The sequence below is a fragment of the Cricetulus griseus genome, chromosome 5 (assembly GCF_003668045.3).
Source record: "Cricetulus griseus strain 17A/GY chromosome 5, alternate assembly CriGri-PICRH-1.0, whole genome shotgun sequence".
NCBI classification, from domain to species: Eukaryota; Metazoa; Chordata; class Mammalia; order Rodentia; family Cricetidae; genus Cricetulus; species Cricetulus griseus.
This window is the reverse complement of record NC_048598.1, coordinates 3,222,176-3,246,493: the sequence shown is the minus strand read 5'-3', so window position 1 is coordinate 3,246,493 and position 24,318 is coordinate 3,222,176. Positions and strand designations below refer to the sequence as shown.

General features: G+C 49.1%; 1 protein-coding gene and 1 long non-coding RNA gene across 2 annotated transcripts in view; one reads left to right on the top strand and one right to left on the bottom strand.

The window, feature by feature from the left end:
- LOC118238832 overlaps positions 1-621 on the bottom strand; it is a 4,084-nt gene extending 3,463 nt beyond the window's left edge. The window contains exon 1 of the long non-coding RNA XR_004770065.1: positions 388-621. This is a non-coding gene — a long non-coding RNA (uncharacterized LOC118238832). The remainder of the gene's footprint in view (positions 1-387) is intronic.
- A 41-nt stretch (positions 622-662) lies between these two features.
- On the top strand, positions 663-18,341 carry Nek2 (NIMA related kinase 2). The gene is made up of 9 exons (XM_027416529.2): positions 663-894; positions 1,228-1,445; positions 1,729-1,969; positions 5,680-5,762; positions 6,516-6,642; positions 9,659-9,878; positions 13,113-13,238; positions 16,269-16,517; positions 17,953-18,341. Exons 1-8 carry the CDS (start codon positions 799-801, stop codon positions 16,487-16,489), a joined length of 1,332 nt encoding a protein of 443 aa, XP_027272330.1. The 5' UTR covers positions 663-798; the 3' UTR covers positions 16,490-16,517; positions 17,953-18,341.
- Positions 18,342-24,318: the final 5,977 nt, after the last annotated feature.

Genomic DNA, 24,318 nt, shown 5'->3' with positions numbered 1-24,318 from the left:
GTGTCTGTCTGTCTGTGTGTCTGTCTCTCCCCCCCCCGTGTGTGTGTGCTGTTGTGTGTCTGTCTGTCTGTCTCCCCCCACCGTGTGTGGTGTGTGTGTGTCTGTCTGTCTGTCTGTGTCTGTCTGTCTGTGTGTGTGTGTCTGTCTCCAGGCTCAAGGGTAAGAAGGGTCCCTCCACACGGCCTGGCTGTCTGGGAACTTACTCCGCGGACCAGGCTGGCCTGGAACTCCCACTCTCCCGGGCGGCTGGTGCGGAGAGCAATGACTACACCAGCGGCTCGGGTTCACAGGCCGTGTGTGAGCCGGGCAAACCCGGAAGGTGCGGGTCAAAGGGCAAAGGTCGAAGGGCGAGCGTCGGGCCCGAGAGCGGCCGGGACCCCCCGTTACCTGGGCGACCGGGCGGAGGGAGGGACGGGCGGCTTCCCCGCGGCCCAGCAGGCTGTGCGAGCCCGGGGTCTTCTGCGCGGCGGCGCCTGCTCCCTCAGCTCTCTTAGCGCCGCCGCCGCCGCCGCCGCGGTTGCCTAGCGACACGCGTTCTCCCAAGATGCTTAGCGGTGTTGTGTCTTCTCAGCCAATCAGAGCCGAGAGCCCCCTTCGTGATCGACCAATCGGCGGCGAGGCCGCGGCCCGCGACGGTTGACCGGGCGGCCGGTAGACCCGGGGCTCGCAGGCGGCTCGGACGCGGGCTTGGCGCGGCTCCCCGGCGGCGGACTGCGCGGCGGGCTGCGGGCGGCGCGGCGAACCTGTGGCGGGCCGGGGCGGGGCCGGGGCCGGGCCGGGGGTCGGGCGTGCCCCGCCATGCCGTCCCGGGTGGAGGACTACGAGGTGCTGCACAGCATCGGCACCGGCTCCTACGGCCGCTGCCGCAAGATCCGGAGGAAGAGCGACGGCAAGGTGAGGCCCGGGCCGGAGCCGCCTAGGAAGGGCGAACCGGACCGAGGGTGCGAGCCATCGGTGGGGGAGCCCGAGGCCGCCGGCCACTCGGCCTCGTGGTGCCACCCCCACTGAGCGTGGGCCCCACCCGGATCATTCCGGTCCACACTCCTCTCCTAGGTGATTTTAGATCCTGACAGACTGACAGTATTCACCACCCTAGTGACCTTGAGTTGTAGTCTTTATTGAAATGTGAGGTAGTGGGTTTGGTTCTTTTTCCCCCCAAGTTTGGAAATTGCGTTCTTCCGCCTCCAAGGATAACACATTCTCATATCTTGGAAACATTGTGTTCAGATACTGGTGTGGAAAGAGCTTGACTATGGCTCCATGACGGAGGCGGAGAAGCAGATGCTGGTGTCTGAGGTGAACTTGCTTCGGGAGCTGAAGCATCCAAACATTGTCCGTTACTATGACCGTATTATCGACAGAACCAACACAACCCTGTACATCGTGATGGAGTACTGTGAAGGAGGGGACCTGGCCAGTGTCATTACAAAGGGGACCAAGGATAGGTAAGTGGCGACTTTTGCCTGAACGCTGAAAGGTCTAGTTTTCTTGTTGTTAAGCACATGCTTTTGAAAATGGGGACAGAGCCCTTAATAAAATGATAGAATGTTCTTGTATTTATTTGGTGGGTGCCTGGTATGTTGAGAAATCCTTAATGAATCAATACCCATATTTCATATCTAACAATAATTTAACTTCCATGTTGTACTTTGAAAGCTTAAGTAGCTTGTCCTGCATTCACAATGTTTGTATTCAGGATAGTAAAATGTGTGATTGCTTTTGGTCCAGACAATACTTAGAGGAAGAGTTTGTACTTCGAGTGATGACTCAGCTGACCCTGGCCCTGAAAGAGTGTCACAGAAGGAGTGACGGTGGCCACACCGTGCTTCATCGGGATCTGAAGCCAGCCAACGTCTTCCTGGACAGCAAACACAATGTCAAGCTGGGGGACTTTGGACTAGCTAGAATATTAAACCACGACTCGAGTTTTGCAAAGACGTTTGTTGGCACACCTTATTACATGTCTCCTGTGAGTATTTCAGAATTTAGAGACTTTTTAATATCTTAGGTGAAGCATTCAGATTCAAGGAAACTGAGGCTTGGGTTGCTAATAAATCCAGTAGCCCAGAATTCACAATACAGCTTAAAGTTTTTATTTTTTCCTCTGGAGTAGGGATTGACCCAGGGCTCTCAGGTATTTTAGGCAAGTCTTCTGCCACTGAGCTACAACCCAAATTCTTTTGTTTTTGTTTTTGTTTTTGTTTTTGGAGACAGGGTTTCTCTGTGGCTTTGGAGCCTATCCTGGAACTTGCTCTGTAGACCAGGATGGTCTCCAACTCACAGAGATCCGTCTGCCTCTGCCTCCCGAGTGCTGAGTTAAAGGTGTGCACCACCACCGCCCATCGGGGCTCAAGTTCTTTTATATATGATATATATACTTTTTAAATTTTATTATTTATGTGTACGTGTGTGTGTCTTGTGAGTGTGTGCTGTGTGTATGGCTGGTGGAGGCTGGAAGAGGGAAAGGAGTCACCCACCCCACACACTCAAGCTGGAGTTCCAGGCAGTTGTGAGCCACCTGACATGAGGGCTGGGAACTGATCTACTCCTCTGGAAGAGCATCAAGTTTTTAACCACTGGCCTCTCCTTCTGCCCCAAAGGGATTGTCTGGTCATTCAGTTCCTCTGTATTCAGCTAGAGCTTAGAAGAAGTTAAAAATTTATTTATGTGTGTGAGTGTTTTGTCTATACATATCTAAGTGTGACGTGTGTGTGCCTGGTGCCTGAGAGGGTCAGAAGACAGCACTGGATTTTTTGGAACTGGAGTTACAGATGGATGTGAGCTGTCATGTGGGGGCTGGAAATGAAACCTGGGTCCTCTGCAAGAGCAACAAGTGCTCTTAACCACTGAGCCATCTCTGGTTCCCCCCAGCCCCAGGGTTTCTCTGTACAGCCCTGGCTGGCCTAGATCCCGCTATGTAGACCAAGCTGGCCTCGAACTCACAGAGATCTGCCTGCCTCTGCTGGGATAAAAGGTGTGTGTCTCCATGCCCAGTTTTTGTTTTGTTTTTAAATGACCCTGTGTGCTAAGTTCTAGGGCTACAAAGATGAAATAGTATTTAAAAGCAACAGTGTTTTCCAAGTGTCAACCCTGAACACATGACCCCAGACTCCCTACGGAGTATTTTTTTTTTTTAACATGCAGAGACCTGGGCCCAAGTGCAGAAACTGGAGGCAGGGATAAATGCATGTGCTCAGCTCACCATCACAATGACCTAATGTTTAAGTTTCAGACCTTCTCACATGGGCATCCTGTTTCTACAGTGTCAATTTCTGTGCCTCCTTGCCTGAATTTACAGAGAGCATTGGGATGTCTCACCATCCCAGTGCACCCTTCTGTGCATATCCCTGTATCCTTGTATGGACTTATGAATTGTTCCTCATTTCTTCTTTTTTCTTTTCTTTTTCTTTCTTTCTTTTTTTTTTTTTTTTTTTCAAGACAGAATCTCTCTGTGTAACAGTCCTGGCTGTCCTATAACTTGCTCTGTAGACCAGGCTGGCCTCAAACTCAGAGATTCACCTGCCTCTGCCTTATGAGTGCTGGGATTGAAAGTGTGCGCCACCACTGTCCAGTTATTCCTCGTTCCTTAGTATTCGACTGTAGAACATAAGATGAAATTGTTGAGGAAAGGGCATGACAGTTTTTAGCCGTCATTAGATGTCAAGGTTAGGGCATGCCTTTAATCCCATCCTGGCCTGGGAGTTCTAGGCCAGCTAAGACTACATAGTGAGACCCTGTCTCAAAAAGCAAAAGCAAAAGCAAAAAAAAAAAAAGACAACAACTAACCTTGAGTCCATAAGGGACAGCATTGCTGTGTAAGTGTGTTAAGATCTCAGCAGAGATTTTTTCAGTAGTTCACACAGATGTCTAGGATTTTCTGGATATAGATACATAGTTATGCTGCTAGAGCTGTGACAGCACTCTACTTTGTGAGTTTGTGACTCTGTTTTCAGAACAGGCTGGTTTTCCCATGGTGTCATATTCCACACAGAAAGCTCGATCACAAAGGGAAATGAAGACATTAACACCTGCACAATTCTTTTGTGCCTTCTTTCCCACCTGCACTTGTGACTAGAAGATGAATTCAGTGTCCCTGAGGCAAACGTTGGGAGACTGCTGCTAGCCTGAGGAGGGTGTTAATCACTGCTGTGGTGTATAACTGTGGACTGAAAAAAACAAAGCAGTGTGTATGTGCAAAGGAATAGTTAAATTAGATTTTTATACCCATATACATATACATATACATATATATGTATATATATATATATGTATGTATGTGCATACATACATACACACAGAGATGTGAACTAAATGTATGTCTTGGTTACTCTAGTTTTTTTCTATAATTCATTCATTTTGATTTAGAAAATGTGTGTGTTGCCTGTGGAGGCCAGAAGAGGGCATCAGATCCCTGGAGCCATCTCTCTAGCCCCCTGTTTTGATTTATTTATTTTTAAGACAGTCTCATGCAGTCCAGGCTGGCCTTGAACTCCTGCTCCTCTGGCCTGTCCCTCTCGGGTGCTGGATTACTGGTGTGTTCCACCAGCCAGTTCCTCTGACTTTTAAAATGGAGAATCTGGCCGGGCGTTGGTGGCACATGCCTTTAATCCCAGCACTCGAGAGGCAGAGTCAGGCGGATCTCTGTGAGTTCAAGGCCAGCCTAGTCTCTAGAGCGAGTGCCAGGATAGGTTCCAAAGCTACATAGAGAAACCCTGTCTCGAACCCTCCCCCCAAATTGTTAAAATGGAGTATCTGTAGTCGGTGTCTACAACTGTATGTAGTCCCAGCCACCTTGAGGCTGAGACAGGTGTCTGAACTCAGGATCTGAGACCCCTGTCTGTAAACAAAACAAAATGGTGTTTACTTCCCTTGAGAACAGTGGGGAGAGCTCTCATGTGCTCACCTTTGAATTGTTAGTGTTAAGCCCACAATAAGCCTTTTGTTTGTGAAAATGAGATGACTGAATGAATTGTGTGAGATAAAGTTACCAGGACAAGATCATTCCCGTTTGCCATTATAAACATGAGTCTACAGTGGAAGCCACCATCTTTATTATTGTATTCTAACCTGTATTAGTCTTTTGGTTATGAAATTCTGAAAAATTTCGCTAAAGATAGGAAATTTAACATTTTTCTGAATATTTTCAAAGAAAACTTTTGAGGTTCCATTTTATTTTCAGTTTATTGGTTTATCGTGGGCTTTGTTTTGGTTTTTTTGTTTGTTTCTTTTACAGTAACTCATACAACCTGGGTCACCCTAGAACTTGTTATATAGCTGAAAATAACTTTGGATTTTTTTCTTTTTAGCCTGCATGTATGTGCACCATTTGTGTGTGCAGTGCCTGGGGACTGGAGTTACAGATTGTAGTGAGCTGTCTGCCATGTGGGTGCTGGGAATGAAACCAGGCCCTCTGCAGGAGTGTCCAGTCCTAACTGCTGAGACATCTCTCTAGCCCTATCATTGAATTTTGAATCCTTTTGCCTCTGCCTCCCAATGCTGAGATTAAGGTGTGAGCCACCACACCTGGCTATTTTTGTGCTTGGGATTCAACCCAGACGTTGTGCCCACTAGGCAAACTCTGCTAAGCAAGCTGACTTCCCAGTCCTCAGGTTGAAATGTTTAAACCTTGAAACAAAACAAGCTCTCAACTCCTTGTCACTTTGTTGCCTTGTCCTCTAGGAGCAAATGAGCCGCTTGTCCTACAATGAGAAGTCGGACATCTGGTCGCTGGGCTGCCTGCTGTACGAGCTGTGTGCATTAATGTGAGTAGGGAAGACAACGTCTGAGCTCAGGCTGACTCTGCTGGTCGCCTGTCCCTGGGCCCTGTTAAAACTGACGTAGAAGACAAGTTAAAACAACAACACTTTGGGGGGTGGGAGGAGGGATGGGAGGGAGAACTGTGGTTGGAATGTAAAATGAAATTAAGAAATAAAAAAAAAAATGGCAAACAACAAGGCACCCCAGCTTGTATAAATTAAGAATGGAATCCATGCAGCAGGGGTCCCTGCAAAGGTCTGGGGTCTGGAGAACGGATATGGCTCTGAGTCTTGAAAGTTTCCTCCTTCACTCTAAGCCATTCCGCAGAACCATGGTTCTCCAGGGATGGAGAAGAGAAGTTTGCTCCCCACTGACAGACAGGGAGACAGTTTGGGTTGAGCTCCTGGATACAGTAGGTGGAAGGTGCTGCACTGCAGAACATCCAGAGCATGTGGGACTGACCCCAACTCAAAGCTGTTCAACCCGAAATGTAGGCAGCACCCAGGAACTGCCAAGCATAGCCACAGGAGCGTCCAGCTGGGACACAGAGTGCCAGGCTTGTCTTCCAAGCATAGCCACAGGAACGTCCAGCTGGGACACAGAGTGCCAGGCTTGTCTTCCAAGCATAGCTACAGGAGCGTCCAGCTGGGACACAGAGTGCCAGGCTTGTCTGCCAACATGTTTTAAACTTCCTTTTCCTCCCTTGCCTCCCCTTCTCTCCTTCTCCTCTTTTCTTATTTGTTTGTTTTAAACCCCAGGCCTCCGTTTACAGCTTTCAACCAGAAAGAGTTAGCTGGGAAAATCAGAGAAGGGAGATTCAGGCGGATCCCCTACCGCTACTCTGACGGGTTGAATGACATCATCACTCGGATGCTGAATTTAAAGGTAATGGTTGCAAGGCTGCCCTCTGTCTGCTTTAGTCACTTGGGTAAACTTTGGGTGCATCGTTGCTGTAGACTGATGAGGACTAGCATTGGCCTCCCTTGCTAAATTGTTAGCACAGGTGAGCTTACAGGCATGGAAACATCCCGAGCAGACTTTGAACCTCACTTTCTGTTTCCCCTGCCATGGAAAGATTGAAAGAAGTTGAAAATCAAGAGTAGCGGTGCTAAGGGGAGGGGCCTATTACTCTCCTTCTCATTTAAGAAATCAGAGACCAGAATATGGGAGAAGGGGGAACAGAGCAGAAGGAAAATAAACTGACAGAAGGTTTTCTGGGCCATGGGATGGGAGGCAGATGTTCTGTTGTGGCCTGAGAAAAAAGTGAAAGGGAGTGTGTGTGAGTGTGTGTGTGTGTGTGTGTGTGTGTGTGTGTGTGTGTGTGTGTGTCAGGGTTGAAGGCTGATGAGGGTGTGTGTGAGTGTGACAGGGTTGAAGGCTGGTGAGGGTGTGAGTGTGTGAGTGTGACAGGGTTGAAGGCTGGTGAGGGTGTGAGTGAGTGTGTGACAGGGTTGAAGGCTGGTGAGGGTGTGTGTGAGTGTGACAGGGTTGAAGGCTGATGAGGGTGTGTGTGAGTGTGACAGGGTTGAAGGCTGGTGAGGGTGTGAGTGAGTGTGTGACAGGGTTGAAGGCTGGTGAGGGTGTGAGTGAGTGTGTGACAGGGTTGAAGGCTGGTGAGGGTGTGTGAGTGTGTGAGTGTGTGACAGGGTTGAAGGCTGATGAGGGTGTGTGTGAGTGTGCCAGGGTTGAAGGCTGGTGAGGGTGTGAGTGAGTGTGTGACAGGGTTGAAGGCTGGTGAGGGTGTGTGAGTATGACAGGGTTGAAGGCTGGTGAGGGTGTGTGAGTATGACAGGGTTGAAGGCTGGTGAGGGTGTGTGAGTGTGTGAGTGTGCCAGGGTTGAAGGCTGGTGAGGGTGTGAGTGAGTGTGTGACAGGGTTGAAGGCTGGTGAGGGTGTGAGTGAGTGTGTGACGGGGTTGAAGGCTGGTGAGGGTGTGTGAGTGTGTGACAGGGTTGAAGGCTGATGAGGGTGTGTGTGAGTGTGACAGGGTTGAAGGCTGGTGAGGGTGTGTGAGTGTGTGAGTGTGTGACAGGGTTGAAGGCTGGTGAGGGTGTGTGAGTGTGTGAGTGTGTGACAGGGTTGAAGGCTGGTGAGGGTGTGTGTGAGTGTGCCAGGGTTGAAGGCTGGTGAGGGTGTGTGAGTGTGTGAGTGTGTGACAGGGTTGAAGGCTGATGAGGGTGTGTGTGAGTGTGACAGGGTTGAAGGCTGGTGAGGGTGTGAGTGAGTGTGTGACAGGGTTGAAGGCTGGTGAGGGTGTGTGAGTATGACAGGGTTGAAGGCTGGTGAGGGTGTGTGTGTGTGTGTGACAGGGTTGAAGGCTGGTGAGGGTGTGTGAGTGTGTGAGTGTGTGACAGGGTTGAAGGCTGGTGAGGGTGTGTGAGTGTGTGAGTGTGTGACAGGGTTGAAGGCTGGTGAGGGTGTGTGAGTGTGTGAGTGTGTGCCAGGGTTGAAGGCTGGTGAGGGTGTGAGTGAGTGTGTGACAGGGTTGAAGGCTGGTGAGGGTGTGTGAGTGTGTGAGTGTGTGACAGGGTTGAAGGCTGGTGAGGGTGTGAGTGAGTGTGTGACAGGGTTGAAGGCTGGTGAGGGTGTGTGAGTGTGTGAGTGTGTGACAGGGTTGAAGGCTGGTGAGGGTGTGAGTGAGTGTGTGACAGGGTTGAAGGCTGGTGAGGGTGTGTGAGTGTGTGAGTGTGTGACAGGGTTGAAGGCTGGTGAGGGTGTGTGTGTGTGTGTGACAGGGTTGAAGGCTGGTGAGGGTGTGTGAGTGTGTGAGTGTGTGACAGGGTTGAAGGCTGGTGAGGGTGTGTGAGTGTGTGAGTGTGTGACAGGGTTGAAGGCTGATGAGGGTGTGTGTGAGTGTGCCAGGGTTGAAGGCTGGTGAGGGTGTGAGTGAGTGTGTGACAGGGTTGAAGGCTGGTGAGGGTGTGTGAGTATGACAGGGTTGAAGGCTGGTGAGGGTGTGTGTGTGTGTGTGACAGGGTTGAAGGCTGGTGAGGGTGTGTGAGTGTGTGAGTGTGTGACAGGGTTGAAGGCTGGTGAGGGTGTGTGAGTGTGTGAGTGTGTGACAGGGTTGAAGGCTGGTGAGGGTGTGTGAGTGTGTGAGTGTGTGACAGGGTTGAAGGCTGGTGAGGGTGTGTGAGTGTGTGAGTGTGTGCCAGGGTTGAAGGCTGGTGAGGGTGTGAGTGAGTGTGTGACAGGGTTGAAGGCTGGTGAGGGTGTGTGAGTGTGTGAGTGTGTGACAGGGTTGAAGGCTGGTGAGGGTGTGAGTGAGTGTGTGACAGGGTTGAAGGCTGGTGAGGGTGTGTGAGTGTGTGAGTGTGTGACAGGGTTGAAGGCTGGTGAGGGTGTGTGAGTGTGTGAGTGTGTGACAGGGTTGAAGGCTGGTGAGGGTGTGTGTGTGTGTGTGACAGGGTTGAAGGCTGGTGAGGGTGTGTGAGTGTGTGACAGGGTTGAAGGCTGGTGAGGGTGTGTGAGTGTGTGACAGGGTTGAAGGCTGGTGAGGGTGTGTGAGTATGACAGGGTTGAAGGCTGGTGAGGGTGTGTGTGTGTGAGTGTGACAGGGTTGAAGGCTGATGAGGGTGTGTGTGAGTGTGACAGGGTTGAAGGCTGATGAGGGTGTCCTCCTCAACAGTGTTTAGGGAAGCAGGTCCACTTCCCCTGAGCAGACCCCGGTGTGTGTGCAGCGTGTGCTGTCCTGCAGGGCCTGAGCCTCCTTGAAGGGTGGGGTGAGAAAGGGGAACAGCTAAGTTAAAACCTGCAGACCCAGAACCTGTGGCCAGTGAACTTGTTTTTTCAGATATTTCTGGATATAGTAACTGCCTTTTGTCTAGTTTATCCTTGTAACGTAACTGCTTTTCTTAAGATGACTGTTCTGTGTGTGATCTGCCTGCCACACTCTCTCCAGGATTACCACCGACCTTCAGTGGAAGAAATCCTGGAGAGTCCTTTGATAGCTGACTTGGTTGCGGAAGAACAAAGGAGACATCTAGAGAGGAGAGGCCAGCGCTTAGGGGAGCCTTCCAAGCTGCAGGTCTCCAGCCCTGTGCTGAGTGAGCTCAAGTTGAAGGAAAAACAACTGCAGGACAGAGAGCGTGCGCTCAGAGCTCGAGAGGACAGTCTGGAGCGTGAGTCGTGCCCAGGGCCAAGGGAGCTAGCCCTCTGTGCCGGGGGTGGGGTGGGGTGGGGTGGGTGGGGTGGGTGGGGGGGGTGGGGTGAGCACAGAGTGGCTTGTATGTACAGGGTTCTTAGAGTCATTTGCTTCTCTCCAGTGGTGGGGCACTAGGGACGGAATCCAGGACTTTGTGAATGCCAGTGGGCTACATCCCAGCCCTTTTCTGTTGAGTAATGGTTCTCAACCCCACTTTTTGAAGTGGGTATTGAATGACCCTTTCACAGGAGTCAACTAAGAACATCAGAAACAAGTGTTTTCTGATGGTCTTAGGAGTGCCCCGTATCCGTCTCCAGGCGGGTCTGCTCACATGCAGATACACCCACATGCAAGTACCTGGAATGAGGACATCATTGTGTCAACCCATCACATGCACCTGGCACAAATGCAGGTGTGTGACAGGGTTGGTACCATGATGCACTTTTGCGGACCAGTCACACACACAATAGAGAGCGGCAACTGTGTTGAAAACATCAGTATTAGAGATAAAATGACACTTTATGAATTATAATTAAAATCATGTTCTATAAAATCAACTACTGGGGAAGAAAACTGTACCATGGGAACTAAACGTGTTCAGATGTGGTTGACGTGAATACTGCCCCCTTGTGGTAGTAACAGGTATGTAAAAGGACATCACAGAATGGTGAGTCATAGCAAACTTCAATGAACTGTATTGACTGAACTATGCCAGGCATCATCTTTTGTGTTGGTAAAGCTATTATATATATATATATATATATATATATATATATATATATATATATATATATATTTCATTAGAAAGCCATCCCATGGCAATGGATCGTGTAGAGAGGAACATTGAGAAAAGAAAGGATGGTGAGGATGTTTTACAGTGAGGTTTTTACCTCAGGAATTAAGCAGGAATTGAGAAATTACACTGTGTTATTTGTTGTGAAGTTCTGTCAGCTGAATTTATGAAGCCAAACAAACCAAAATAGCGTTTGGATAACAGCATCTGAGCTTTGCCAACAAGGATACCAACTATGTTAGCAGCCAAGCTAATGAACTCAAGAAAGCCAGACTGGGGGCAAGTTCTACAAACAGGTGCAGTAGCCATTGAAGCCTCATATTTATTTGGAAGCACGCAGAATTGCCAGGGCTGTGAAACCTTACAGCATTGCTGAAGATTTGCTGTTGCCAGGTGCCAAAGACATTGTTCAAGTTATTAGGATGAACTTGTTACACACTTGAATGCCATCTCCTTATTAACGGCAGAAGGAAATCTGTCTGCAGAAGACGAGCAGGTAATCTAGGAAGTTAAATCTGCTTCACTTCCAATGTTTAGAATTCAGCTTGCTGAATCTACCGACATGGCAAACTGTTCAAGTTACTGGCAATGGGAGGTGTATCAGTGATGATGACTTAAAGATGGTTAGTTTCTGAAAGAGCACAAGATCTCTTGGAGAAAGGTCTGTGGTGTTTGCACAGATGGTGCCCAGCTATGCTAGGCTGTGAGTCTAGATTTCGGGGTTTGGTACCGAGTGAGTCCCCAAAAGTCATGGAACTCACTGTATGATTCACCAGCAAATATTAGCAATGAAGACGCTGCACAAGACTTAGAAATCATGAAAAGCGTGAATTCTGTCAGTTTTGTAAAGGCAAGCACTTTAAACCACCAACTGTTTCCCAACTGTGCTACAAACTGGGCACATGAACAACGTGCTGCTGTTACACACTGAAAAGAGATGGTTGTCAAGAGGAAAAGTTTTTGGGTTTTTTGTTTGTTTTTGTTTTTTTGAGGCAGGGTTTCTCTGTGTAGCTCTGGCTGTCCTGGCACTTGCTCTGTAGATCACAGAGCTCAGCCTGCTTCTGCCTCCCGAGTTCTGGGATTAGAGTAAAAGTTTTAGAATGTTCTTTTGAGCTTTGTGATGAACTCAAAACATTTTTAATCAGAAAGGAAGGCCGCAGTATGGAGCACTTTCCAGTGATGAAAGTGGAAGCTTACTTGGTGGACATTATTGCTATCTCTAATGAGTTAAATGTACCACTGTAAGGACAGAATGCCTCCCCTCCATTTGAAAGATCAAAGCCATTTCAAATGAAACTTCAGCTTGGCAAAAACAAAAACAAACTGGATGCCAGAAGGATTCACATGTTGCCCTGCTTATCTGCTTTCTTTCAGGAACAAGAAATTGAACCAGATAAGATTACAATAATTTCTGTGAAAGAACACTTGCACATGCTTGCAGATGACAATCCATTGCATTTTCCAAATCTACTGACACCCGTTTGCACTTGCCGGAAGCCCATTGGCAGTCAGAGTTGAAGGTGTCTCTGAGAGCACATATGAGCAGTGCTGTAATGAGAACTGATTTCTCTCCAGTGGCAGTTACACAGTTCTAGATAAGAGTTTGGCTCATACCCTGTTCTGTCTGAGACTGTTGCCCCTTCTTCTATTTCCAACCACACATCTTTGTGAAACAGGGTTTTCCAGATTGTTGGTTATCAATCCTTAGACTTGTGGAGATACTTATCTTCTGTATGCTCTTGCAAAGACTGCCCTGAGAATGTGTTCTCTGGTGAGAAAGTTATCAGCCTTCCACCAACACTGGCTTTTCACACATACAGTTGCAAATGTAGCAATCTAGTTGACTGTTGTTACATTGAGACTGTTACCCATGCTATATACTCCATGCTTCAAGACAGAATTTTACTTTTTTGTAATTAGAAATATTCACAATAGGCTGGGCGGTGGGGAGGCAGAGGCAGGTGGATCTCTGTGAGTTTGAGACCAGCCTGGTCTACAAGAGCTAGTTCCAGGACAGCCTCCAAAGCCACAGAGAAACCCTGTCTTGGGGAAAAAAAGAAAGAAATATTCACAATATATAATTACATATTGTTTTTGTGATTAATCACTATGCTTTAGTTATGTTCAGTTTGTAACAATGAAAGCACATCCTGCATATCAGATATTTACATTATGATTCATAACAGTAGCAAGGTTATAGAGAGCAACGGAATAATCATAGTTGGGGTCACCACAGCATGAGGAACTGTGTTAAAGGGTCACAGCATCAGGCAGGTTGAGAACCCCTGCAGTAAAGGAACCTTCCCTGGAGCCCAGCAAGTGGGAGAGATGAGCCAAGGTGCTGAGCTTGCCAGGCAGAAGTAAATGGTTTGATGGCCAGAGCCCCGTATTCATTTCTTTTTTCTTCCCTTTTTAAAGAGAAGGAGCGTGAACTTTGTATTCGAGAGAGACTAGCAGAGGACAAACTGGCCAGAGCTGAAAGTTTGGTGAAGAACTACAGCTTGCTGAAGGAGCAGAGGTTCCTGTGCCTGGCTAGTGACCCAGGTATGTCTGTCTGCATGCACTGTACCCCACGTGGACATGTGCAACCGGTGAGGCCATTACAGGGTTTGTACTGCTTTAACTCTGCGCTCTCAGATGTCAGGTGACTTCACAGTGAGTGCACTCTGGTAGAAATGAGATTCTACTGGTGTCGTGACTGATTCCTGGTTAGAGACAGGAGACAGGAGTCAAAATTTCTTTCATCTTCACTCACCTTATCAAAGGAAACTTTTTCAAAACTACATTTCAAATTTTTCTCTGGATATTATTTTCTTTATGTTATCAAAACTATATTTCTCTTCATTTTCAAGCAAAAACTCTGGCATTTTAAAACTGCCACACTTCAGTCATCATAGGAAGTATAGCTTAGCAGGCATGGTGGTGCAAATCTGTAATCCTAGCTCTTAGAAGACAGAATTGCTGGGCGTTTGAGACCAACCTGTTCTACATAGTGAGTTGAGTCTAATCCTGAGGGAAGTGGGGAGGAGGACTAGAAAGATGGCGCCTGGGTTAGTAAGAGGCTTCGTCCGTCATTGTCACAGCAGCGAGTGTGGCAGCAGGCATGGTACTGGAAAGGTAGCTGGGAGCTTACGTCTTCATCCTGTGGGTCTGGCATGGGCTTTTGAAACCCTAAAGCCCACCCCCAGTGACAAGTACCCCCACTCCCTGACGAGTAAGCATTCAAGTATATGAGCCTGTGGGGTCTGCTCTTATTCAAGCCACACTGTTTTTCTGGGGACTTGAGTTTCGTTCCCAGCACCCACATCCAGCCCACCTGCCTGGAACTTGCTCCAGGGGAACCCAACTCCTTTTCTAGCCTCCTCAGGTCCTTGCACTCAAGCTCACATAACCTCTCCCTCACCCCCACCCCCCACCATGAGCACACACACACTATTTACAAAATAAGCAAAAATAAATAAACAACAAAAAGGAAAATACGACTTGGGTTTCCAAGATGGCTCAGTGGGTGGAGGTGCTTGCCACCAAGCCTGACAACCCTAGTTTAATCTCTAGGACTTGGTGGAGGAGAGCTCTACTCTCAAAACTTGACCTCTGACTTTGCACACCTTTAATCCCAGCCAGCACTCAGGGAGCAGAGGCAAGCAGATAACTTGAGTTTGAGGCCAGCCTGGTCTACGTAGCAAGTTCTAGGCTAGTCATAGCTACAAAATAAGACCCTGTTTTTTTTTTTTTTTTTTTTTTTTTTTTTAAAGGAGCCAACCACAGAGTGAGCCTTTGCTTTGGATCGTTGTTAAAACCTTTGAAGTAGTTTTGTTTTTGTTTTTTATAGTCTCACTATATGGATCTAGCTAATAGAGACCTAGAACAGGACATGTAGACCAGACTGGCCTCTTAATGTACAGATATCCGCCTGTCCATGTGTATCCGTCTGTCTGTGTGCGCCACCACACCTGCCTTGATTTCAGCAGTTTTTAGATTCACAATGCTATCCATAAAGACAGAACAGATTAAATCATGATCAAGTTGATGTGTGTGCTTTATATTCACACTCAATTATTGAACACCGTTTGGGGATTACTCTTCAGTTGAGGGTGTGATAACATCTCACCCTGGTGTCTTTGAGCAGAGGTGTAGCTGGGTGAGGTGCTAGGTTTGCTTTGTGGGGTGCATAGATAGGTGTGGCACCTGTGTGAGTGAGTCATGGTATTTAGAGCAAGCTACAGAGCCCCCTGCAGCTCAGAGACTTGAGTGTTGCACACCTGAGTGTGTCAGAGCCAGAGCTCGGAGCAGCAGGGTGGAAGGGGCAGATGGCAGCTTGGGCCCAGGACACTGGAGAGGTGAGATGCCCTGCACAGTGGGGCTGTGAAGTGACGCTAAGCTCAGCCAAGCAGGCAGCCACATCTGGAAACCCCCTCTGTGTACTTAGAGAACCATTTCTGCTGTTGGATGCAATGCTCTTTTTGTAAACACTTTGTCAGGACCACCCTTTAGGCAGATGCTGTGGGTAGTGGAGGGAGGCGGTGGTGTTGAGGTCTGCTGGCGGCAGCCTGTACTGACAGAGAAACTCAGGGACTCTGGGAGCCAGGCTCTTGCCTCTCCTCTAGCTGTCTCCCTTCACCTCCCTTGATCTCTGAGGCTCCCTCTTCAACCCACAAGCACCACACAGCTGGCTGGCTGCACCTCTGTGCCATCTCTAAACATGGCCTGCCATCCCCTCCAGAAAAGGGCCTTCGTTTGCTCACAGTGGCCCCTAGTGGAAGCTTGGTAAGTATTTAAGCATTATTTCCTTTAAATGTACACAAAGGGAAATTAAGAAGGTCTTGGACCTCCCAGCCCCTAACAGCACCGTCTGTAGTTAGGGTGTCTGTAAGCGAGGTTGTCAGTGCATGTGAGACTTGTCTCATCGTCACTGCAGCTTGGCTGGCCTTGCTCACTGCAGTTGCTTGGAAACACATTTCTGGTGCTTGAGCTGTGTGAGCGCTTGGATGTGCTCTGTCATAGGCTCTCAGGAACAGAGTAAACGCTGATTTCCCTCAACCCCAGTGCATTGAACCATAAGAGAAAAATTGATTACTAAGAAATCAAAGCATTTGTCCTTGATTTTTTGGTGTCAACTCAATACCTGTGTAACCTATAAACTCAGCTATGAAAGAGGCTAATGCAGGGGCATCCTGAGGTTAAGGACAGCCTGAGCTACACAGCAAGATCATAGCTCAAACAAATATTAGAAAAAAAGTGGGACTGGAGAGATGACTCAGTGGCTAAGAGCTCCTGCAGAGGCCCTGAGTTCAGTTCCCAGCACCCACATTAGATGGCCCACAGCCACCAACAACTCCAGCTCCAGGGGCTTCAATGTCCTCTTCTGGATTTGAAGGTACCTGTATTCATGGGCATATATCCACACACATGATTTAAAAGTAATAAAGTTGAATGTTGCTTTCTGTCATCCCACCTCCTTGACCACTTGTTGCAGAGAACGTCACACAGGTGACAGCTGTAGGGCAGTGATCTTTGGTCTGATTGACAGAGTTGGTCTCAGGTAACACAGAGCCCTTTCTTTTTCTTTCTAAGACCTTGATCATCCATCCTTAGTAATGAGGAAGAAGGTTCATTTCCGTGGGGAAAGCAAAGAGAACACCACAAGGAGTGAGAATTCTGAGAGCCAGCTTGCCAAATCCAAGTGCAAGGACCTGAAGAAGAGGCTTCATGCTGCCCAGCTGCGGGCTCAGGCCCTGTCGGATATTGAAAAGAACTACCAGCTGAAGAGCAGGCAGATCCTGGGCATGCGCTAGGCCAGCAAGGCATGGAGCTGGGCCAGTGGTGGGTACTGCCAGCCCACTAGAGATTTGTACTCGACTGCTGTAGTTTTGTGTGTCTGGTTCTGAGCTTTGCCTTTGTGTGCAGTGAGCATGACGCTGGGATTGTTTGTGCTCTTTTTCAGCAGCAAGTCTACAATAAGGACATGTCTCCCTTTTCCTCCTAATAGCCCTGTGTAGAAAGTATGGTGCCTTTGCTGATTGCTTGGGCTTTTGATCTTGTGTGTGATTACTACTGGGATTTTGAGATTTTAGGAGAAAATGTTAGGGAAAGAATATTTAACCTGGAGGACTCACTGGGAAGTTTACATGATTGCGTGGTATCCTGAATCTGCCGTGTTTAGTTTTACACTGGAACTGTGTGCCCAGCATCGGTGGTCCACGACTGCTGGTGATGTGTGTGGTTCAGTCTCTTAGTGCCCATCAGCCACTTGGTGGTGGCTGGCTGTGATGTATCTCGAGGGCCTCACTGCAGTTTCCAGATGAGCTTCAGCTGCGGTGTGACCTCACTGTTGATAAGATGTGACAGGGCAGGAGTCTTCACTCTCCCACAGGTTGAATTATAGGGCCAGGGAGAGTTTTGGTGTGTGGTATTACAGGGAGAGACCCAGCCTCTGATCCGACAGCCCGGCATTCCAGTTCCAAGCTGTTCACCATACTAGTTAAACACCGGTGACTTAGACTCTGGGAGAGTGAAAGGGTTGAAGCTTATACCTAAGAACATGGATTTACCTTGAGGGAAACCCCTGCCAGAACAGCTCCCAGTGATTTCTGAAGAGTCGTGAAGAAACCCGAGGAGGAAGCTGTTGTCCTGCTGTCCTGTGGCACAAGCGGCCACCTGAAATGCCTTTATGTCCCAGGATACTCACCCTCCCAGTTCTCGTGTGGCCTTGAATAAATGGTCAGTACACTGACGCTCTCAAGCTCTATGCCTTGTCTGTATCTGATGAGAGTGTCCTTAAGTATGAACTGAACGGTCTTCGTGTTTTAAATCACATGTATGGTTCCCTAATCTTTAATGTTGGAGAACTGTCTTCAGAAAGTTGGTCTGTTTAAGGCTACTGGGGAAAAAAGCAGGCCACCTTTGCTAACTGTCCTCAGCCCCACAAGACAGCTTCAGAACAGAACAGAGTGTGAGATGTGTGTCATTGAGGGTGATGCTGCCTTCACCTGTGTCAGGGCGAGACGTTTGCTGTTTGCTACAGTTTTCTGAAGACCTCATCAGAAAGAGGTTCATTTGTCTTAATAAGTGCTGTTGGCAGGAAGGTCAGAGGCATTTTAATGTGATCTGCCTCGTGATTAAACACACAGACTTACTACATTTTAAAATTCTGTGTCCTTTACTTTCTGGATCTATAATAACTCACTTGGTTGTAGAACTTGCCAAGGTTGACCTTTCTAATGCTTTGTGTAAATTCTCTACTGTTTGGCACTTGCAGCTGCAGAAACAGCGCCAGGGATCTCTTGCAGCTGCAAATACAGTGCCTTTGGATCTCTTGAAGCTGTGTCTTTGGTGAAAGCTTGGATTGTTACGATCTGGTGAGCATCTTGCCTGTCTGTTCTGTGACAGTCTGCCAGATGGGAAATCCTGTTGAAAACTAGAAACTCAGTGGTGGTTTTTCCTTCTTTTTCTTTTTCTCCTTTAGTCTATAATGCATATTGGTAATAGCAGTACAGAATAAAACCCCGTGTATATAAAAATTCTAAGTATGAGGTTTTAAATGTTCTTGGACTTGAGAAAACTTAATTGGATACAATTGTTTATGAATAACCAGTCACCTTATTTATACAATTTTCAATACAGTAAAATCTATTTTGTGGAAATTCATCATTGTGATGTTTGTGTTCTGTGTGTGTATGTGTATGTGTGTGTGTGTGTGTGTGTGTCTGCATGTGTGGGTGTGTGCCTGTGTGCAGGTGCCCAAAGAGCACGGAGGGTGACCTCAGATGTCGTTGTTCAGAAACCGTCCACTTTGATTTTTGATGTGGGGTCTTCCTGGCCTGGGCCTCACCAATTTTGTTTTCTTGCTTGCTATCTCCCATGTCCAGGGTTCTTCCCTGGTGTCTCCGCCTCCCCAGTGCAGAGATTACAAGCACATTTTACTGCATCTAACTTTGCATGTTAGTTCTTCATGCTTGCACAGCCAGCACCTCTGTAACTGAGCATGGTGTCCATATTTCATTCTGCTTTATGTCATTTATCTCCCATTTTCCCATGAGGTAAACTTTTCGGCTTCCTACAGTCTTAAGTGCTTAGTGGTTTCTGAATTGGAGTGAAGAAAAGGGGGTGATGCTCGGGGAGCCCTGTCGGCTGGTAGCTGAGTGGAGCGCACCCTCTCTTTGATCATGGAGGCCAGCAGTGCTGACCTGAGCAAGTGCCCCACAGGGAACACGGGTGATGATTGGACACATACTTGAAAGTTGTCACTGAGAAGAGTGCTGCAAGTGTCCCACTGGTGGAGTCCAGTGATGCTAATGAATGAGTAGGAGCACTCTCGGGAAGCCTGGCTTGTGCCACCCTTACAGAGAATTTAATTTGGATCTTGATGGGTTTAGTGAGAGGGAGAGAGAGAGAGAGAAAGAGAGAGAGAGAGAGAGAGAGAGAGAGAGAGGGAGGGCGCAAAGTTATGTTGGGTGTTACTAGTTCCAGCCAGCCAATAAGTCAGCTTGCCACAATGATCCCATGTGTCTCCCAAGTGCTGGGATTATGAGCAGCTACCACACCTGCCCAGCTTTTATGTGGGTTCTGGGGTTCTGAAATCTGGCCCACAAGCCATCTCCTAGTCCAGAATTTTTTCCCTGAGCATGAAGCACTTAACTTTGCTCTACCCATCATATTTTTAGGTAACATTTGCTGACTGTGTGATTTTAATATAGACCAAGTTGAAGGTTCAGAAGAACTCCTTCAGGTATACAGACTTAGCACATGGATGGTGATGCAGCTCTCACATAGCAAACGACACTGTTAACCAAACACAGAGATTGATCCCAGTGGGCCCTTCCGATGTAGCCTCGATGGCACTCCCCAGCAGTGTCATCTGTTGAAGAGAGGGAGGGCAAGTGCGGTTTTCTCTACGGTCCTCCTGGTTAATGGGGATCTTGCTATTGAATGTTCTAAGAAACACTGGGAAATTACTAACATGAGTTTTATGGGTTGGCTTCGTTCTGTGCAACGCCAGGTTTTTAAATGGAAATACCAGAGTTTCTAGCCTGTGTGTGTGAACTGCACAGCTCACACCTGTGGCTCATCCCTGGTGAGCGAGTGTCAGACAGCCAAGCAGAAAAGACTGCACTTAGCCTTCAACAGATCCGCGTGTGCAATTTTAGAAAAAGGGACCATTAGGTGTTGAGCATGAAGCAGCAGTAGGGCGGGGAGGCTGGCGGGGCAGCGAGAAGAGGTAGCCGCAGGACTTGAAGGCTTGGAAACACACACACAGCCAACTTTTGCGTCCTGCCGCTGGAAAGCCGGCACAAGCCGGTTTCCCGCCCATCGGGAAAGCAGGTAGGTGTTTGAACCGTCTGCTGGACCAGAGAGGAAGCACTTTGCGGGGTGCAGCTCCAAGCAAGCACCTCAGCCTGGACTCACCCAAGCGCCACAGCGGCCTCGCGGCAATGGCAGAGAGAAGCCGCACGGTGGCGCCAGTGCGCCGCGAGCGAGCCGGGCTGGGGCAGCAGGTCGGGGCTGGTCGGGTCCAGTCCGGTCCTCCGTCCCTCCCCTTTCCTCCTCCTCCCCCCTTCCCCTCCCCGGCGTCACAGGTGTCAAGAGGGCAGCGTTTTACACAGTGCTGGCAACCGAGGCACTCAGGTCACAGCTGGCTCGCCCGCCTCCCAGGACAAGCGCACGTGCGCTTCTGTTTCCCACAGTGATGCTGAAACAGCCAAACGTGAATGGCCGTGGCCCGGAAACACAGACTCGCGTTATCCCAAACACCGCGCTCCAGCCAGCGTGGTAACGACTTGATGGAGTTTTCATAGCCACGGAACAAAGCCATAAACGAATGCTCCTTTGTAACAGGTGGGGAACCTCAGATGCGCTGTTGAGGGTCTCAGCCTTGGGGGTGGAAGTAGCTAGAGCTCTGCTCACAACAATGGGTCCCCCACACACAGAGAAGTGGGCAACCGTGGCTGTGTCCTGGGCTAAAGTGGCCCCCGATCATTTGACTCTGGACCTGCAATATTCCAATCCCTGAAGTGTGACTTTCTAGAACCTAGGGTAGGTTAAGGTTTAGCGCCCGACCAACCCTGAGCGATGGCCCACACCTGCAGTCCCAGCACTATGGAGACCGAGGCAGGGGTTTAAAGCTCTCTGCTATCACATAGCTAGTTTGAAGCCAGCCTGAGTTACATGAGACCGTATCTTTAAAAAACAAAACACAAAACTTTAAAAGTAAGCAACAACAACCTTCCTCTCCCCAACCCCAAGACAACTGTGGTTAAGGAAGGTGGGCCAGAGCTGCGTCATAGGACCTGTTGGCCTTTATAGGCCTGCTGCTAAAAGAGGTGGTTGGACAGGTTGGCATGGGGTAGAGGCTAGGTGCTGGCTTTAAAGCAAGACCTGGGAGGAATGGTGTTTTTTTTGCTTCCCTCCCACTCCTCACCAGGTGGGGTTTCACTCCCTCAAAGCCCAGGCCAGATGCCTAAGACTCAGGCTGCCCAGCGGCCTCCCTGGGGCCACCTCCCCCCCTGACTATGCGGTACAGACAGCTCTCGTGGTACCAGAGGCAACACTCCCAACAAGGTAGCGGCTTTCAAACGAATGAAGAGAATGTAACATGGGTGATGGGTGGATTTCCCAGAAAGAAAGATGTTGAAACCATCCCTCACCCAGGGAGGCCCTCGCTGGCTAATGGCATGCTGATGCTCATCAGGCCATTCATTACCCTTCCCCCACCCACACCTTCTCCTCTTTCCCTTTCCCAGAGGGCCAGGGTTCCGCCATCTGTGGAAAATCTCAAGCCAGGTACAAATCCAACCCTCCCAGCAGCAATGGTCTCCTGCCTGAAGACTATGTGCAGACAGTTATGGGGCTGACTTGGAAGGTGTGCCCAGTCAGTCAGCAGTTACCCTGGGCTGGATCATTTGTGATCCTCCCTGTGAAACACAACATGAGCACTGTAAAGGCTAAGTCAGTGAGCTGTGTTCAAGTACCTGGATGAGTCCCTGATAAAAAAGTGTTTTGCTTGGCCTTGGGAAGGATCCAGAGGGCTTGGGTTATAATAAAATGCAAATACTTAAATTAAAGTAGGGGAAATAGGTGTGGGTGAAACCAGGAATGAGTCCAACATGATAATTGCAGTAATTACACTAGGAGCCAACATCCCCCCCCACACCACCACCACCACAAGGGAGCAGACCACTCACTGAGGTGAGGTGGGTTAGGGGTGTGGCAGAGGCCATTGCTGCATCTCAGGCTTCAGTGGGCCTGGAGGTATCGTCTGGCCATGTTGTTAAAATGAAAACTCAATCCAGCAGGTCCAGGTGGGCCAGACAACCTGTTCTAACTAGCTCACTGGCCGGAATATCCTGAGCTTGAAGCACTAAGAGTCCCTCAGGCTCAGAAGCCCTGGAAAGCAGATGGGTTGAGCTGGGAATTGAAGTGGCCCCCCTTGTGAATGCTGTTGTCCTGCCTGAGGCTGAAGTCCCAGAGCTGGGGACAAGATGAGGAGACAGTCAGCTTTGGAAGGTCTTTCATGCCTTGATTCCTATGGCTAGGAGCAGGAGAGAGCTTGGTTTGACACCATGTGGTACAGAAGAAACTAGAGGAGGCCTCCCACCCTGCTCTCTGTATCTGCCTGGTGGGGGTTTCCAGGTCACATCTGCCCACATAGGAGAGGGCCATACACGACCAAGGGCCAAACGAGCCCAACCATGTTTCCAGGATCGGGGGAGGTGGCCAATGGATTGTGTAAACCACTGTTACACTCACCCTGGATATTCTCAGATGTTCAGCAGATGTTCCCGGGGTGTGCAGGGTGTCTTGTCTAGCCCAGCTCATGGGCAGAGCAGGCCTAGAGCATGGAATTGTACCTTAACCAGCCAGGGGCCATGGTCCCACTAAGGCAACTCTCCTAAAGAGACCTACGAGGGGGACCTGGGAGGGGAAAAATGGCTCATTAAAAAGTTGAACTTTGGAGTTCACTGAATGTTTATCTTAAACTGGTTAATTAATCAGTATCGACTGTTTACCTCCCAGAATGACAGAAGCCACCATTGCCCCCTCCCCTCCGTGGGGGTGTCTGCATTTCAGCAGGGACAACGCAATCTACGTAGGCTGGCCCACCACACAAGGCTTACTACTGTTTGATGGATCAACAAAGATGCAAGAACAGGGGCTGGACCCAACTTGGTTCCCTCGGAAACACCCTGGAAAGGGGCAAAACTGAGCAGTCTCCAGAGGGGCAGAAACATCCCAGCAGGCAGAGGGGCGGGGATTAGGAGATAGGTTAGGGGACTTGGCTAGCGTATTGGAATCCCTGGGTGTGGTCCACACACACACACACACACACACACACACACACACACACAGAGTTCAGGGATGTGTCCCCAGTGACCTGCCACTTCTTTTATTGTTTATTTGTTTGTTCTTGTGAGACAGGATTTCTCTGTGTAGCCCCGGCTGTCCTAGAACTTGCTCTGTAGAGCAGGCTGGCCTGGAACTCACAGAGATCCACCTGCCTCTGCCTCCGAGTGCTGGGATTAAAGGCCTGTGCCACCACTGCCTGACTAGCATCCACTTCTTGAAGGTTCCACCACCCTTCCTTCAATAATACCATGAGCTGGGACCAAGCCTTAAGGGAACGGTTCCCATACAAACTACAGCAACAGCTTTGAGAGTGTTCACAGTGCCTGTGCTAATCTCTCAGTGGCACTGTTCTGTTCTTACCCCCGGGGAAACTGACAGTCCTGGGGAGAGACAGTCACTCTGTGTACTGGTCCTCTTCTGCCCTCTTCTCCCAGCCCCTCCCCCAACACCAATGTGTGAACGAGGCACATACATGCTGACATGTCTGCCCTTGAAACACACTATGCGTGAGGACAGGAGGTATCGGGTGCTGGAAAGAGCACAATTTGGAAGGCTCTGGAGTCTCGTGTGAAGGGTGTGGCTTAGCTACGACGACCTTGAGATGTCCTGCATCGAATCTGCTGCTGTGGACTGGGGGTCTCGCTGTGCAGCAGGGGCTTAGGGGTGAGCCAGGGCCACATGTCATGCTGAGGCTCCTGACTGTTCTCCACCACTTAAGGCAGAGTTAATTATTAATTTTTATGGCTCCTCAGAAGCTGGCATCTGTGAACCACAAGCCCCCACACTTCTCTTCCAATCTCCAAACACTTAATCATGGTTTTGGCTGGGTCAGCGTATGCACCCTGTAACCTCAGAAATGGAGTAGTATAAAGGCCTTTATCACTTGTTCCTGGGGACGAAGGCCAAGTTCACTGGGTGCAGCTGATAATGCTCTCGAAGAAACCCAGGTGTCTTCGCCGCCTTTCAGAGCCGAGCCGAGCCGAGCCGAGCCGCCTCATGCTTGCCTCCTGATATGGGTCTTCCCTTCCCTTTGTGTTGTTTAGCTGTAGTACATGGAGCCTTCTCACAAACATGGTCTCAGTAGCAACTTAACAAAGCTGGAACTGCCCAGATGGATACAGTCCTCAGACAGAAAAGATTCAGAGAGGAAGAAGATGGAACCCAGAACTCCAGCCCCATCCCTCCACACCACTTGGCCACAGTGTTAAAGCAGTGTGGCTGGTTTACAGATGTTGGTGTGTTTGGGGCTGTTCATGACTTTTTTGGAAGGGTCAGTGAACGG